General features: G+C 38.9%; 1 protein-coding gene across 2 annotated transcripts in view; it reads right to left on the bottom strand.

Moving 5' to 3' along the window:
- C3H2orf69 (chromosome 3 C2orf69 homolog) overlaps positions 1–17,077 on the bottom strand; it is a 29,052-nt gene extending 11,975 nt beyond the window's left edge. The window contains exons 1-2 of one of the 2 annotated variants that reach the window (XM_044241240.1): positions 16,713–17,077; positions 3,195–4,040 (exon numbers count right to left, since the gene is read on the bottom strand). In XM_044241240.1, coding sequence (XP_044097175.1) covers positions 3,213–4,040; positions 16,713–17,054 — 1,170 coding nt within the window. In that variant the 5' untranslated portion in view covers positions 17,055–17,077 and the 3' untranslated portion in view covers positions 3,195–3,212. Of the gene's footprint in view, positions 1–1,122; positions 4,041–16,712 lie in introns of those variants that run through there. The other variant, XM_044241239.1, reaches the window with a different exon arrangement.
- Positions 17,078–17,419: the final 342 nt, after the last annotated feature.

Below are 17,419 nucleotides of genomic sequence, written 5' to 3'. Positions count from 1 at the left end.
TTTATACTGAAATTCTATTTATTCTGTAATTAGTTTAAAATTTGTCACTCATAAAGTATTTAAAAAGGGAAATAAAGTCAACAAGGCTTATTTTGTATCTTTCCATCCTTTTGAACAGCAGCTATGTGAACATTTGGAAAGAACCTTAGTAGGGAGGCTTTTCTCTCACCTATCTAAAGTTGCCAACAGACATCTAAGAAGTTGACAAAAAAAAAAAGGAACCCGCAGAAAGCTGGAATGCAGGTCTGGATGGAGTTGGAACTGTGCTGCTGTGACTCCTTCCTCCAGTGCTAAAATGCAGTGAGGAGGAACTAACGTAGATTGGCAGTCACCCACATATCCCTCATACCACCTTAAAGTCTTATTTCAAGCATGTAGTCCATGACTATTTGGGTGTTTTAAATACACCTAAGTTGTATTTTTTTTTTTTAATTCCATTAAATGGGATACTAAAATGACCATCATTAAGTGACCGCACATCTCTACCACTAAGAGCTGCTGGGTCTCTGCCTTTGAAAAGACCAACCTGCATTTACAGATAAGGTCTATTTATCTATATATATCTTATCCTCTAAAACATGTTTCTCTTAAAAGCCTTTAATGAAGTCTAACAGAATAGTTCTTTTAAGAATACTATCTTTTGTTTCATATTTTCACTTTTAAGCCTTAGTCTATTATACATTTCTATACTCAGATGCTTGGGACTGTTTTGTTTGTGTCTAGATCTTTCTTACCTTTGGTAGGTGCTTAGATATTAGATGAATGAAATGAAAAACAGACCACATCATATTCTAACTAAGTCTCTTAATGACAGCAAAAGGAATACAGATACCTGAAATGATTAGCCCATAAAAGGAAAAACCTTATTTTTGAGCATTTTTTTTCTCCCAAGAAATTTAAAAGAAGAAATGGAAATAAAGTGAATTTTTATGGGACAATTTAAAGGTGAGAAGAAATGTATTTTTACAAGGAAAGGTTCAAAGTTGCTCATATGAAAAAACATGGAGGGTTAATGAAAACATACACAAACCTAAACTGGCAAAGTGGAAAGAAATAGCTTCCTTCCAAGTAACAATCTGAAGTTTTAACAAATCTGGTAACATAAAGCACATCCAAACAGACTTCTCGGATTAAATTTAATACAATTGTACATTCATGCTGTGGCGGTAACAACTTTCACATTATCTGTAGGACTTCTCAGTTGACTCTCTTGACACAAACACAAAGGCACAGTCCGAAAGGATACACTAACATTTACAATAGTTTTAAACAAATGTAGAGAAGACAAATTTGAAGTCTTACACTATTTGAAGATGGATCAATTGGAATATATTTTCATTCAAGAAAAGACTTTCAACACTCTCACTCTGCCCCAGGTGTCCAGTTATTCTTCACATCCATTGAACAGACAAATATAAGTAAGCAGTCACATGACGAGATAGCTAAAGAACACAGATTTTTAAATACCTCCGATTTTTTCAGTGAACTCTTCTGCAAAAAGTCCTACTTCTTCCATTTTAGTTAATCCTATAAAAATAAGTGCTTTTCCTGCCCTCCCCCCATTAGTGCATTCACTACCTTAGCTATTTAACATTAGATTCACATGAATTTAACCAAGGATTATTAAACACTGAAAGAAGCCATCCAGGCATGGTACTTTAGGTTTAGATAATAAAATGCCAGCATCAGGATTTGTCTCCTTGTTGGGAATTTTTGGTCTCAAAAGAAACAGGTATTTAAAGAAAATGAAGCAATATAAACTAACTTGTCCTTAAAAAAATTGAGAGATACTATTCTGTACTTTATAGAATTAAGGGTTGTTATTTTTAAGCATTTGGTGAGTAAGAATTCTTATAAGTCTGAATATTTGGAATGTATTATAGAGTCATTAAAATATAATTCTGGGAAGAAACCAAGAGATTAACATTTTAATTCTATATTTTATAAATTTAGGTCCTCTGGGTTATTAAGATATTAAGCTTCAGTGTCTTTTTTTTTTCAGTCTGAAAGCAGCAATGTTACTTCCCTGCTTAATTATTTCATGACCTGCAAAAGCTAATTATTATTAATAAAGAGTTCACCTTTTATTGTAATCACACAGCTATCAATGTTGGTTGACATTCATTAGATCTTGGTTTCTCAAAATGTATTTATCTAGGTCAAGAAAAACAAGCAGAAGGAAACCTCACCCAAATTATGTAGCAGTGTTAAGCAAATTCAGTTTTTGAGCCAAAATTAAATCATTTGTGTCTTCAAACTTTCCCTGTAACTTTTCTTATAGCAATATAATTTTGCATTTTGGCCAAAGAGAGCTGCTTTCTTTTGGCAGATAAAATCATGCTTCTGGAGAAACACTGACTTAGATCTATAGAATCTGTCTCCTTTTCAATAGAGCAGTTACAAATAAAGTGTTACACATTTATTTCACCTAAGCTGATCTCTTTCAAAAGTCCAATATGATAAAAATCTGTAGGGTATTTTTACCCAATATACCTAATTACATTCAATTTAAAACAATTTTTCAAAAGAACTGTTTTTTGGCCAAGAGTCAAGAAATCCAAAATATCTAAAAGTTGTCAAAAATTAAGCCACAGTCCTCAAGTGTAATGATTAAAAACCAACTATACACTACTGCATGTTCTTGGAAATTTGGAAACAAATATATTTTGACTCCTAAGAAAAAAACTCCTGGTGGCACATTAAAGAATGACTAGGAGTTTATAAAACATAAGAGGCAGGGTACAGTTAATTATACAATTATGGAAAACCTCAGTGTGCCTTTGCTTTATTTGATGAGAAATGGGAGTTTTGAGTGCCAAATAACTAATTACTGTTAGTGTCACCAAAATTAGTTCCAAACAGTACTCAGGAAATAAACTACTTCCAACAATAACAATTTTCATTTCCTTTTCTAAGGACTATATCGTAACTTTCATTCTTTAGGATGATCCTCCTTGTAGGATCATCACAAACCATCTTTTACTTTGCAAATGAACTAATTCTAACCCATTCTGAAGTAAAAACTGTTCACATTCACAAGCAAGGAATACTATTGCACATTACACTCATTTTAGGAATGTGTGCTTCCTCCCCCCACCCCCACCCCAAAAAACTGACAGTGCATCTATGAATTATATCTCATTATCTGAATTTATAACCCTCAAAGTGCTTTTGCTCTTCCACTGAACACGTACATTAATATTCTTGCAGTCTCAAAATACTTCGTGAACCCTGAAGTGATTCTCTATGGAAGGAGCTTCCTTTGCAAAATGAATTTGGCTAGTCACCTGCATACCAAAATCTCCAAGAATCTGAACAAATTTCTTGTGCTCCTTTCCAATCCAAGATCTCATTGGATCACATACTTGGTAAGGTGTTACATGGGTATGAACAATAATATCTGTTTGTGCAAATTCTTTCAAGACTTCTGGATAAGTAACCCAAGTATTGCTTCCTCCAGAATGACCGCCATCCAGCCAGTACATTGTTCTTATGCTTTTGATAAAAGCATCTATGTTCTTGTCTTTCTTGGCTTCTTTTAATTCAAAAAGCAATTGATTCAAAACAACACAACCTTTACTGAATCCAATCAAAGTAAAAGAAGCACCATTTAGTGATGGTGGGTAAAAACTCACGGTGGACTCATCAGATTTTTCACAGGTCCTCTCTTTTTCTCCCTGGCAACCATTAGTAGTGTGAGAAGAACTGGATCTGCAGTTAGATGCTCTGGAGTCCTTATTCAAATCTTTCACATTCTTCCTTGATAACAAACTGTTCTGACTTAAGTTAAAAGCATTAACTAATAACATATAAAGGTGCTTAAAAGCTCCAAAGTCAGTATTGTGTTCTGGAGCACCAAACATATTACTTTTCACAAAATTGTCATAGCAGCTGAATTTGTGCAAATGCATTCGGGAACACTTTATCACCCAAATATAACTATTAGGGAACCGGTGGGCTAAAATGGTGGCAACATTTTCTAGACTCCAGTTTTCCCACTGATAATTCTCAGGATGACGGGTCATAATTTCATGGTAATTCTGAAAGGTAAGAAAGATGAAACAAGCATTAAATACACATTTATATAAAATTATTTCCACAGTATAGTTTCCTATTTTTATTGTAGAGGAAACTGGGTTGTTATATGACCAATGGTTAATGTACTAGAAATGGAAACTATAAATCCATCATTACTTTCTGATAATAAGACTCTAAACAAATAATTTCTTAGTTTAAACCTAAAATCCTTATAACCTGTCAAAAGACAGGTTATAAGATACAGCTAAACAGTAGAAATTTAAAAATAAAACCTACTTTAAAAGGATTACATTTTAAAATAAATTTTATTTAGTATACATATAATCTCCTATTCTTAACACATTAACTGAAAATAAAAATTGGTGTTTTTTTTAAGGTTTTTTGTTGTTTTTTTTTTTTTTTGAGAAGGAGAGAGAGAGAATGTAAGAGCAGAGGGGGAGAGAAGCAGGCTCCCCAATGAGCAGGAAGCCCGACGTGGGGCTTGATCCCAGAACCCTGGTTTATTAAACAGAGTTTCGACCAATCCAGAACTTTAAAATATTTTCCCATTAAAGCTGCTACCCTGACCCCTCCCTTTTGGATTACTCTAACAACCTAAATGCTAAGTTTGATTTTAAGTTTGGTATTTACAGTTGACCCTTGAACAACATGGCTTTGAACTGTGCAAATCACTTACAAGTGAGTTTTTTCCTATAAGTAATCATAATACTGTAAATGTATTTTCTCTTATGATTTTCTTAATAACATTTTTTTAAGATTTTATTTTTAAACAATCTTTGCACCCGGGGTGGGGTTTGAACCCACAACCCTGAGATCAAGAGTCCCATGCTCCACCAAACTAAGCCAGCCAGGTGCCTGTATAATAATATTTTAAGAAAAATGTTACTTTAAGAATAAAGCATATGGTACATAGAACATACAAAAGATTTGTTAATTGACTGTTTACATTATCAGAAGGGCTTCCAGTAAACAGCGGGCCATCAGGTAGTTAAGATTTGGGGGAATCAAAAGTTACATGTAGATTTTCATCTGTGTGGGAGTTAGTGCCCCCAAACCCTAAACTGTTCAAGGGTCAAAAGTGTGCAAAACTGCAATGAACATTCCAGAAAAATTCTTTTATACATCTATGATTACATCAATAAAAATAAATTATTGGATATGGGGCGCCTGGGTGGCTGAGTCAGTTAAGTTTGATGCAGTAATCATCTCAGGGTCATGAGATCAAGCCCTGCATGGGCTCTATGGTGGGTGGGCAGCCTGCCTGAGATTCTCTCCCTCTGGCCCTTCCCCAGCTCTCTCTCTGTAAATAAATGACATCTTTTAAAAATAAATAAATAAAAATAAATTCCTGGAAATGGAAAAACTGGGTCAAAGAATACTCATAATTTAAGATTAGTTATACAGACTACAATGCTGTCTTCCAGAGAGGTTATGTATAATTCTTAGATCTTCATTCAATTTCTTATGCAAAGGATAGCTTATTCTAATCTGGACTTACTGAAGATTTGAATGACATTGTAACTTGTTTATATATTTATTAGCCACCTGGATTTCTATTTGTGTCTGTTCATAACTTTGGACCTTTTTTATTTGGATCTTGTTTATTTAGGAGCATTCTATATATATTACTAACTTTTTGTATAGGTTCTAGGAAATGCATATAAATTTTTTTCCTTTCTATTTATATTCACAGCAGCTATTTTTAAAAGGGGGAAAATCTTTCAAATTTATTCTATGAGATTTACTGGAGACCTACTGATTGGGTATGGATCAGAACAGACTACATCCCTGCCCCCGCAGAGCTTACATTCTAGTACAGAGATACAAAGTAAACAGAGCAACTCTGTCCAACAGAAATATAACATGATCCACATAAAATTTTCTAGTAGCTACATTTTACAAAGTAAGAAGTTAACAGGGGAAACTACTTTGAATAATGTTATTGAGCCCAATATATCAAAATATTATAATTTAAACATGTAACCAATGTAAAGAAACCAATAAGAGATTATCATATTTCTTTTTCTAAGTCTTTGAAATCCTGTGTGTGTTTACACTTAAAGCACATCTCAATTTGAATGGTAAATTTTCATTGGAACTACTGGATCTGAATTTTGATTTCATAAAATTTACAGTTGAAAAAGTAGATTCACATATTCAAGTTGTTCAAATATACTTAAAAGTTTTTTAGGAACTGAACTATCAGTTTTTAGACTTAAATTTAAAGTTAAATATAATTAAAAACTGAATTCCTTGATTAGACTAACATTTCAAGTGATCGATAGCCACAAGTGGCTAACAGGCAGCACAAAATATTAAGATGGTGGTTAATGCAATGGGGACATTTTAACAATGCTTATTCTTCCAATCCATGAGCATGGAATGCTTTTCCATCTTTTTGTGTCTTCTTCAATTTCTTTCATGAATGTTCTGTAGTTCCTTGAGTACAGATCTTTTACCTCTTTGGTTAGGTTTATTACCAGGTATCTTATGGTTCTTGGTGCTATAGTAAATGGAATCGATTCTCTAATTTCCCTTTCTTTATTTTCACAGTTAGTATACAAGAAAGCAACTGATTTCTGTACACTGATTTTATATTCTGCCACATTACTGAATTGCTATATGAGTTCCAGTAGTTTGGAGGTGGAGTCTTTAGGGTTTTCCATATAAAGTATCATGTCATCTGCTAAGAGAGAGTTTGTTAAAATGTCTATATTGCCTAGAGCAATCTATACTCTCAATGCCACCCCAGTCAAAATTCCACCAGCATTTTTCTAAGAGCTGGAACAAACAAACCTAAAATTTGTAAAGAACCAGATGAGACCCCGGATTGCTAAGGAAATGTTGAAAAAGAAAAACAAAACTGGGGGCATCACATTGCCTGATTTCAAGCTTTACTACAAAGCTGTGATCACCAAGACAGCATGGTACTGGCTCAAAAACAGACACATAGACCAGTAGAACAGAGTAGAGAGCCCAGATATGGACCCTCAACTCTATGGTCAACTAATCCTCTACAAAGCAGGAAAAAATATACAGTGGAAAAAAGACAGTCTCTTCAATAAGTGGTGCTGGGAAAATCAGACAACTAGGAGAATGAAACTCGACCCATTCTCTTACACCATACACAAAGATAAACTTGAAATGGATAAAAGACCTCAACATGAGGCATGAATCAATCAAAGTCCTAGAGGAGAACATAGGCGGTAACCTCTTCCACATCAGCCACAGCAACTTCTTTCAAGACCTGTCTCCAAAGGCAAAGGAAACAAAAGAGAAAGTGAACTTTTGGGACTTCATCAAGACCAAAAGCTTCTGCATAGCAAAGGAAACAGTCAACGAAGAAGCAACCCACGGAATGGGAGCAGATACTGGCAAATAACACTACAGACAAAGGGCTGATATCCAAGATCTATAAAGAACTCCTCAGACTCAACACACACAAGATATAATCACGTCAAAAAATGGCAGAAGACATGAACAGACACTTCTCCAAAAAAGACATACACATGAAAAAATGTTCATCATCATTAGCAATCGGGGATATTCAAATCAAAACCACATCGAGGGCACCTGGGTGGCTCAGTGGGTTAAGCCTCTGCCTTCAGCTCAGGTCATGGTCTCAGGGTTCTGGGATGGAGGCCCGCATCGGGCGCTCTGCTCAGCCGGGAGCCTGCTTACCCCCCCCACCCCACCCCTCAACCTGCCTCTCTGCCTACTTGTGATCTATCTCTCTGTCAAATAAATAAATTAAATCTTAAAAAAAAAAAATTGAGATACCACCTCACACCAGTTAGAATAGCCAAAATTAACAAGACAGTAAACAACATGTGTTGAAGATGTAGAGAAAGGGGAACCTTCTTACACTGTTGGTGGGAATGCAAGTTGGTGCAGCCACTTTGGAAAACAGTGTGGAGATTCCTCAAGAAATTAAAAATAGAGCTTCCCTATGACCCTGCAATTGCACTACTAGGTATTTACCCCAAAGATACAGATGTAGTGAAAGGAAGGGCCATCTGTACCCCAATTTTCATTAGCAGCAATGGCCACAGTCACCAAACTGTGGAAAGAGCCAAGATGCTCTTCAATAGACGAAAGGATAAAGAAGATATGGTCCATATATACAATGGAGTATTATGCTTCCATCAGAAAGGATGAAAACCCAACTTTTGTATCAACATGGATGGGACTGGAGGAGATTATTCTGAGTGAAATAAGTCAATTATCATATGGTTTCACTTACTTGTGGAGCATAAGGAATAACCTGGAATAACCTGGAGGACATGGGGAGATGGAGAGGAGAAGTGAGTTGGGGGAAATCAGAGGGAGAGACAAACCATGAGAGACTGCGGACTCTGAGAAACAAACTGAGGGTTTTGTGGTAGGGGAAGCGTGAGCCTGGTGGTGGGTATTAAGGAGGGCACGTACTGCATGGAGCAACAGATGTGGTGCATAAACAATGAATCTTGGAACACTGAAAAAAAATAAAATAAAAGTAAATAAATGGATGCAATGGAGTATAATTTTTTTTTTTAAGCAGGGCAAAAGAGATACAAGGTTTTGGAGAGGATAGAAGATTATATGAAACCCAGGGTGGTCTCCAATAATACCATAGTTGAGAAGTACCTGAAGGAACCAAGCAAGTCAGTCATGCTATTTCAGGCATAAGGAACCGCAAGGCCCTGAAGCAGAAGCATGTCTGGGACAGCCAAGATACAGCACTGAGACTGGAGTAGCTCCTGTAGTAGGAACAAAAAGAAAGTGGGGGCACCGGGGTGGCTCAGTCTGTTAGGCATCCCTGCAGCTCAGATCATGGAGCCTGGGTATCAGGCTCTCTGCTCAGCGGGGAGCTTGTTTTTCCCTCTCCCTCTGCCTGCCCCCACTGCTTGGCCTGTGCACTCTTTCTCTCTCTGTGTGTCAAATAAAGAAAATCTTAAAAAAAAAAAAAAAAGTAATCGCCAAGGCCAGAGAGATTGTTGGGGAGAGGGGGAGGTGTGAGGACTTTGGCCTTTGCTCAGAGCACAGGGCTGATGTAATTTGTTTTGAAAGATTACTCTTGCTCCTATGTTGAAGGGTCAGGAGCTGAAACAGAAGACCAGCAGAAGGTTCCTGAAGTATAATCCTGACGAGAAAAGGCGGCTTGAACAAGAGTGGTAGTAGAAATTAGAGTGGTAAGAAGTGGTCAGACTCTGATTATATTTTGAAAGTAGAGTAAGCAGCATTTGCTGATTGACTGGATACAGGGTATGAGAGGAAGAGAAACAGAGTTGTGATTTTCCTTTATTTCTAACAGCCATATACTATCTCTGTTGAACAATTTTACATGTACTTCTCTTTTGACCTAGTGATTCCACTTCTAGGAATTTATCTCAGTGATATACTTGCATATATGCATAAATAAATAAGCATGTATAAGGTTATTTCTGTTTCAGAAGAATGAATCAAGTCTATGAGTATTCATATGCATTATAAAATAAGGGCTAAAAAAAACCTTGTAAGCTATGTGTTTTTTAAGAAAAAAGAAAAAAAAAAGTTTGCAGGGCACCGAGGTGGATCAATCAGTTGAGGGTCCGTGTCTTGATTCCACTCAGGTCATGATTTCAGGTCCTGAGATCAGCTCCAAGTCAGACTCCACCTTTTCTGTACCACGTCCCCTGAGTGGGCATGCGTGTACATGCAAGCTTGCGCGTGCACTCTCACTCTCTCAATAAAGAAATAAATCTTAAAAAAAAGTGTGCATCAGCCCAGAATGTCTGTGGAAGAACACATAAATCAGCAACAGTGGTAGCGTTGGGAAAGAGAAATGGGAGACCGGAGAGACCGGAATGAAAAGGTTATACTTTTCAACATATAACCTTAAATAAACTTAATTTTTAATAATACACATATTTTTCTATTAAAAATCTTAAAACTAATGAAAGTAATACTAACTACAAAAATTTAGTTTATATACAAAGGTATAAGGAAGACAGAAAAGCCATCCATAAAACCACCAATTAGAAATAATCGTTATTAAAATGAGTCTAGCATTCCAGTTTTCTTCAGTATATATACACATTTGTAAATATGTATTTAAGACACATTCTTACTTCTCCCTAATAATATATTACAGGCTTGGTTCCAAATCAATAAATATAGATATGCATAATTTTTAGACTTCCCATCAAAAAGATTAATTTCAATTTCCATTCTCACTGGAAGTATACAAGAATTTACCCACATTACCCACACTAGCTATTAGCATTAATTTTTTAAAAATCTTCACTACTATGATAAAATACTTTACTTTTCATTTAATTTGCATGTTTTGATTCCTAAGCTGGTTGTTTATTGACAATTTTCATTTTTTTTCTTTTGTTAATCCTCTGTTCATGTCCTTTAAAATTTTCCCAGTTGGATGTTCAAGTCCTTCTTAACAGTTCAGAATCTCATTAATATTAATAGTTTGTCATATATATTTTAAAAATACTTACTCCCAGAAGGCTATCATTTAACTTTTTATGGATTCTGCTACTGCCCTTTGCACATTCATATTTGTGATATAAAATTAAAACAGGAACTTAGATCTCAAAGCGCTCAACTAAATCCTTCTTATAGCTAAGGAAACTGAGGTGCTAGAAACTAAATAGTTATTTCTATTATAGTTATTTATATTTCTATTATAGTTATTTAGTTAATGAGCCAAAATGAACTCAAGAGTCTACAATTCTCAGCTTAGCCTCTACCACATAGGAGGTAATCTAAAAACTTGATATTTTCTTTGATTAGTTCCAGGTTACATGATCAGAGGGGGTAAATGTTTAATTTATACTAAGGAACTGTGTGCACTGAAATATAAAAATAGTCACTGTTGTATCAAAACCCAGATCTCAAAACAGTGGATAAATACTCCCATATTCTAAAAAGAATCACAGGACATCCCCTAGGACTAGCTAACAGCTGGCCAAAACTGTTTCTGTAACTCTGGCTATTACCCAGGGCCACTCTAGAGAAGAGGGTAAGACAATAGAAAGAGAGTATTTCCATTTAAGAATTTTCATCCCAATTGGGAATGTAATGTACTTATTTGCCTTGCAGTGCGGAATGCTTGGGGGGAGGGTATGATGCTTCTCATCACCAGTGAAGGAAGTGGCAAAAGAATCTCTTGGAGAGCTTAAGGTGCTTATTTCACAGGAAGATGCTTACTGACCTGCAAAAACTTACAGGCCCACCCCATACTGCTTCTAAAGTAAGGGTATAAAAGATTCTTAGCAAAACTTGATGTGCATGTGTCTCCAACGATTTGGAAACATTTGCGATTAAGTTTCAAGCTAGGCGTTATAGTCTTATAGCAGAGCAAGGATAACTATATTGGATATGAGCTGTACTTCCATCGAAAAAAGGAGGGAGGGGGCGCCTCTGCTGAGCATAAAGTAGACATCCCAAGTAGGCAAGCTAGAAGGACTAAAACAGGATCCAGTCTAAGAAGGCTGCCTGACAAGAGCACAGAAAGCCCCAGGGCACAAGATCAAGTGTGAAATAATAGAATACATGTATTTTTATCTGCTCCTGTTCCTGGCACAGAGCTCCTAAAACCCTTGGAATTTCCTGGGTGACAGGAACAACTTTGTTCTAATGAGGTAGTTCTTGGTGGGCTCCTGGATGGGAACTGGTCAACCAGAGAGACCAAGACATGATTAGAAGTTTGAAACTTGGGACGCCTGGGTGGCGCAGTTGGTTAAACAACTGCCTCCGGCTCAGGGCGTGATCCTGGAGTCCCGGGATCGAGTCCCACATCAGGCTCCCAGCTCCATGGGGAGTCTGCTTCGCTCTCTGACCTTCTCCTCGCTCATTCTCTCTCTCACTGTCTCTCTCTCTCAAATAAATAAAATAAAATCTTTAAAAAAAAAAAAAAAAAAAGAAGTTTGAAACTTTCTGTCCCACTCTCCATTCCCCAAAGAGGGGCTGGAAATGGATGTTAATGATTGACAGTGACTATGCAATGAGGCCTCCATAAAAAATCCCCAAAGTATGGGTTCTACTAACTTCAAGGTTGGTGAACACACAGAGGTGCTAGGAGAGTGGTGTGTGGAGAGCGAGCTTTGGAAGGTCCACACCCCTTCCCACATACCGTATGTATCTCTTCCATCTAGGTGTTCATCTGTATTCTTTATCACATCCTTTCATAGTAAGTAAAACAGTAAGCACTCCGTTCCCTAAGTTCTATGAGTCACTCTTGCAGATTAACTGAACCCAAGGAGGGTACCATGGCCATCCCAATTTATAACCAGTCAGCAGCAGAACAGGTGACAACCTGGGACTTGCAAATGGCATCTGAAATGGGGGACAGTCTTATGGGACTGAGCCCTTAACTTACGAACTGTGACAATAACGGGGGGTAGATACTGTCAGATTAAGTACTAGGATACCCAGCTGGGGTCACAGAGCATCACCTGGTATGGGGGAAACCCACGTACTAGGTTTCAGGAGTGTCTGAGTGTGGCAGTAGTGTGAGTACTAGAGGCATGACACGGAGAAAGGAGTCTTTACTCACCAGGACATACACTTAGGGCACAATCATCTATATATCCTAGCCTTCAGGAAAACAACAATTTTTTAAAGGGAAAACTGGAAAATGACTCAAATGTTCACCAAGTGCTAAATGAGTAAACAAACTGTATATCCATACATAGAAAACTACTTAGCAATAAAAAGGAACATACCATTGATACAGGCAAGAGTAAGAATGAATTTCAAAGCATTATATTCTAGTGAAAGAAGCCGGACACAAGACCACATCCTATGATTCCAAATTCATGAAAATCTGGAAAAGGTAAAACAATAGTGGAAAAAAGGTCACTGGTTGCCGGGGGCTGAGAAAAGAGACAAAAGTGGGGCATGAGGGTCCCTTTTAGGGTGATGGAGATGTTTTAAGACTGTGGCATTGGTTACATAATTATAACATCTGTCAAAATTCATCAAAGTGTAAGCTTATACTTTTAAAAAGAGAGATAAGTATAATTTTATATCCTGAGGCTTTTAAAAGCAAGATAACTCAAGAAAATTGGAAAGCGCCTATTTAAAAAAATCCTGACTCCCCCCTCCAAAATCATTACTGATGGATTAAAAAAAATCAAAGTATCTTAAGAAATATGAATTACTATGTTCTCAGCTTGCCTATTAAATCAAATGAAAAAACCTAACAAGTACAGAATAAAAAAGGACACATAACAAGAAAAAAATGATTGCAAAAGGAACATCAAGAAAGCAATGGTAAGGGGCGCCTGGGTGACTCAGTGGGTTAAAGCCTCGGCCTTTGGCTCAGGTCGTGATCCCAGAGTTCTGGGATCGAGCCCCACATCGGGCTCTCTGCTCAGCGGGAAGCCTGCTCCCCCCCCACCCCCCGCCTGCCTCTCTGCCTACTTGTCATCTCTGTCTGCCAAATAAATAAATAAAATCTTTAAAAAAAAAAAAAGAAAGAAAGCAATGGTAATTAAAATTTAAAATTACAGACAACTAGATCTAACTGATACCAAATAATAAATTGGTGTTAACATGAGGTAAATCTTCTAATGGTACCTTACAAAGTTCTATTGGCCCACTTCTGCTCAGTATTTCTCCAAATAAGAATAAAGATACACGGGACGCCTGGGTGGCGCAGTTGGTTGGACGACTGCCTTCGGCTCAGGGCGTGATCCTGGAGTCCCGGGATCGAGTCCCACATCAGGCTCCCAGCTCCATGGGGAGTCTGCTTCGCTCTCTGACCTTCTCCTCGCTCATGCTCTCTCTCACTGTCTCTCTCAAATAAATAATAAAAATAAAATCTTTAAAAAAAAAAGAATAAAGATACACAAAGTATGCTTATTTACTCTATATACGATATAACCAGAACAATGGTTCTATAAAAGATTCGATACATTAATAAGACGAGCTGTATTTAACAGTAAATTCCACAAGGATGAACATGAAGATCATAAGAATCAAGTACAAAGATATAGATGAGGAAATCTGAGCCCAAAGCATTTCATATAATAGCCAAGATTGATCAAGCACTTTGAGCACTGCTCAAAGCAACTTACATATATTCATTCATTCATTCATTCATTCATTCAACAAGTTACATACTGAACACCTACTACATGCCTTCACTGGCATGTATCTATTCACATAGATATATTAGTGAAAAAAACAGACATAAAGCTTATATTGTAGTGCTGGAAGACAGACAAAAACCAAAATGAATAATACAGTAAATGAAATGGGTAAAAATAAAAGAGAAAAGCTAGTAGGGATCTTGTGGATACATCTGATTACTAAATAGGGTGGTCAGAAAAGGCCTCACTGTGAAGGCAACTTTTGAACAGACTCAAAACAGATGAGGTAATGAATCCTATAGATATCTGCAGGAAGATTTTCGGGGCAGTATGTGCAAAGCTTCTGAGGTAAAGTGTATCTACCATGAAAAATATGAATACTGCTGCTAGGGCAGAGTAAAACAGAAAATGGAGACAGTCAGAAAAGCAACAGAGTGGGAAAAGGTGAAGAGCCGTTCAAAACATCAAGATTCTCTGGTTTTTACTCTGAGTGATTTGGGAAGCTACTGCAGAGTTTTGAGCAGTGGTGTGGCATGATTGGACTTACTTTTAAACGGACTCATCTGATCACTTTCAGAAAGATTTAGAAGGGGAAGCAACTTTGTTGATGGAGGTATGAGTGTGAAAGAGAGGTTGCTAACAGATAATTCAAGACTTCTAACTTCAGCAACTAAAAAAGAATTTCCATTAACTGAGATGAGGAAGACTGAAGGAAGAACAGATTTCAAAGCAAGGATCCAGAGATTTTAGTTTTGAGATATCTATTAATTATCCAAAAGGAAATATTGTGCATGCCTTAGGTTAAGCCTAAGGTCCAGAAATCTACACAGGCTAGATACACAAATGCTGAAGGTCATCAGAGTACAGGTAGAATGTAAAACTACAAGAGATCACTAAGGGAGTAAAGGCAGAAGAGAAAAGTCCACAAACTGAGCACTAGGGTTGCCCAATAAAAAAGGTGATCAGAAAGATGAGAAGGAACTGTCACTCATCAGGTGTTCACATATTTAGTCCTCATTGATATTCTATAAATTATTATTCCTACTTTATAGTTGAGGTAGCAGCAATTGGCCGGAGAATTCATAGCTAAAAAGTGCAGAATCAGGGTTCAATCCTAGGCAATCTGGCCAAAGCCTTCTGATGCATTATCTTTAAAGGACCTGGGTTTTTAAAGCACTTCATACTCTGCATAAAACACTATATCACTGTCCAAAAAGCTAATGGAATCTCAGGCTACATAAGGAAATGGATGATGTCAAAACAAAAGGAGATATGACTCTAAGTATATTTAGACTTTTTAGACCTGCATTGTATTCGGGTTGTCACACTTTATAAACATTTAGTAGGTGCTCAATAAAGGTTAGTTACCATTACTATCATCACCATCATCATCATTACAGATGCACACCTGAGCTGTTCCTCAGATCTCTGAAAGTGGCCATGAGTAGTAGTATCCTGTTTTCCCACACTGAGCAACCCAGCATTAACTGAGTAAGTACCTTCTCTTAAATCCAAATACTAGTTTTTTCAGTTGTTATCAGCCATCAGCCCAGTTAGTTATTCTAAGAACAAGAGAAAAAAACTACATATATCTTAATCATCATTGGACACAGGGCACAAAGTTTGTAACTGTATCATTTTCAAGCAACAATTTCAAAAACAATAAACTAATACTGTTTCATGGTAGAAGAAACACATCTAGCCACATTTGAGCTTTCCCTGTCCACACCAGCACTACTCAACAAAACTTTCCGTGATGATGGAAATGTTCTGTGAAAATGCTCTGTATCTGCGCTGTCCATTAGGGCACACACAGACCTCAGGTGCTCCTAAGCACTTGAAATGCTGCTAGTACAACTGAGGAACTGGGTTTTTTAATTTAATTTAAATAGCCACATATAACTAATGGCTACCATATAAGGCAACAGGGTTCTGGATTAAGATCTAAATTAAGACCCAGCTTTGCAGGGCAATACATCCACGAATATTTGAAGATATAAAATTAATAATAAAGATAAAATCACGTACAAAAGTACAGAATTTAGGTGAGCAAAAAACACTGACATGCTTAGCAATTAATGACCCTTTTCTTCCACCCACCCCCTTTGCCTTTTCTAGGGTTACTAAAAGTGTCATATCCTTGTAAAAAAAAAAATTTTTTTTTTTTTTTTTAAGTCACTGCCAGCGTTTTCGGAACACTGCGCGCTAATCTGAGAGCCATCCCGTCTCCTAACACACATGCACGCGCGCGCACCTCGGAGGAACCAAGTTAGAGCACGAACACACGGATGTGTCTGCCTCATTCGTTCGGTCTCAAAACCACCCCCACCCCCGCCCAAGCCCGGACGAACAGCTGGCTCTCCCGAGGTCGGTCGTAACCCTCCAAGGACACCTGCCCTCCGGGGCTCCAAAAGCAGGGGGTCAGGGGCGTGGCAGGGGCGGTTTTGGATTTCGTGGAGTAACTCAAGAGCCACGCTGGGAGCGCATGTGTGGGTGTGTTCAGGGGAGGCGAGGAACCCGGCACTAGTGCAAGGGAGACACTGAGGGAATTCGCATACGCACACGGGGAGGGAACAGGTGTCCAGGCAGGCCCCAGGTTACCTGCACATCCCCGGGGAAATAGAGAACGTGATGCTGGGGCGCTGGCTGCGGCTCCTCCTTCGCCCGCTCCCCAGACAGGGCGCGCCGTTCCGGTCCCTCCCCCGCCGTCTCCGCCGCCAGCAGGAGCAACTCGTTGCTGCGCTGCGGGTCAGCCCCCGGCACCGCGGACAGCCGCAGGCACTGCGGCCGGCGCCCCTCCGCCGAGGAGGAGCACCGCGCGCCGCCGCCGCCGCCCAGGTTCATGGTGTCGGCCTGCGAGCGGGACGCGGCGATTCCGAGGCTGAGCTGCGGCAGGAGGAGCAGCAGCGGCGGCGGCGACCGCAGGAGCCTGAACTCCCACATGGGTCGCTGCCGCGAGAGCGGTTCGGGGGTGAGGGGAGGTCCCGAAGGAGGGACTTGGGCAGGCCGCCCAACGGTCCGCGGGAGCGGCCAGGGCGGGACGCGGCGCCGGGGCGACGACGGCGTCAGAGGCCGGCGTCCGCGCGCAGCGTGCGTGAGGGCGGGAGGGGGTGTACGAGAAATTGGACTCGGCTCCCGGAGCCGGAGGCGGGGGGCGTGGCCCGAGGAAGGACGTCTGTGATTGGTGGGTTCCCTGCGCGGGAAGTTCGAGCGGAAGTCGGGCGCGGAGCTGGAGGAGAGCAGAGAAAGAGGGAATGAACTAGGGACTCCGGACGGAGGGCGGCAGTGGTAGCGTGAGCACCGCAGCG

Source organism: Neovison vison, chromosome 3 (assembly GCF_020171115.1).
Source record: "Neovison vison isolate M4711 chromosome 3, ASM_NN_V1, whole genome shotgun sequence".
Taxonomy (NCBI): domain Eukaryota; kingdom Metazoa; phylum Chordata; class Mammalia; order Carnivora; family Mustelidae; genus Neogale; species Neogale vison.
Note: the sequence above shows the minus strand (reverse complement) of the source record. Positions and strands in the feature narration are given on the sequence as shown.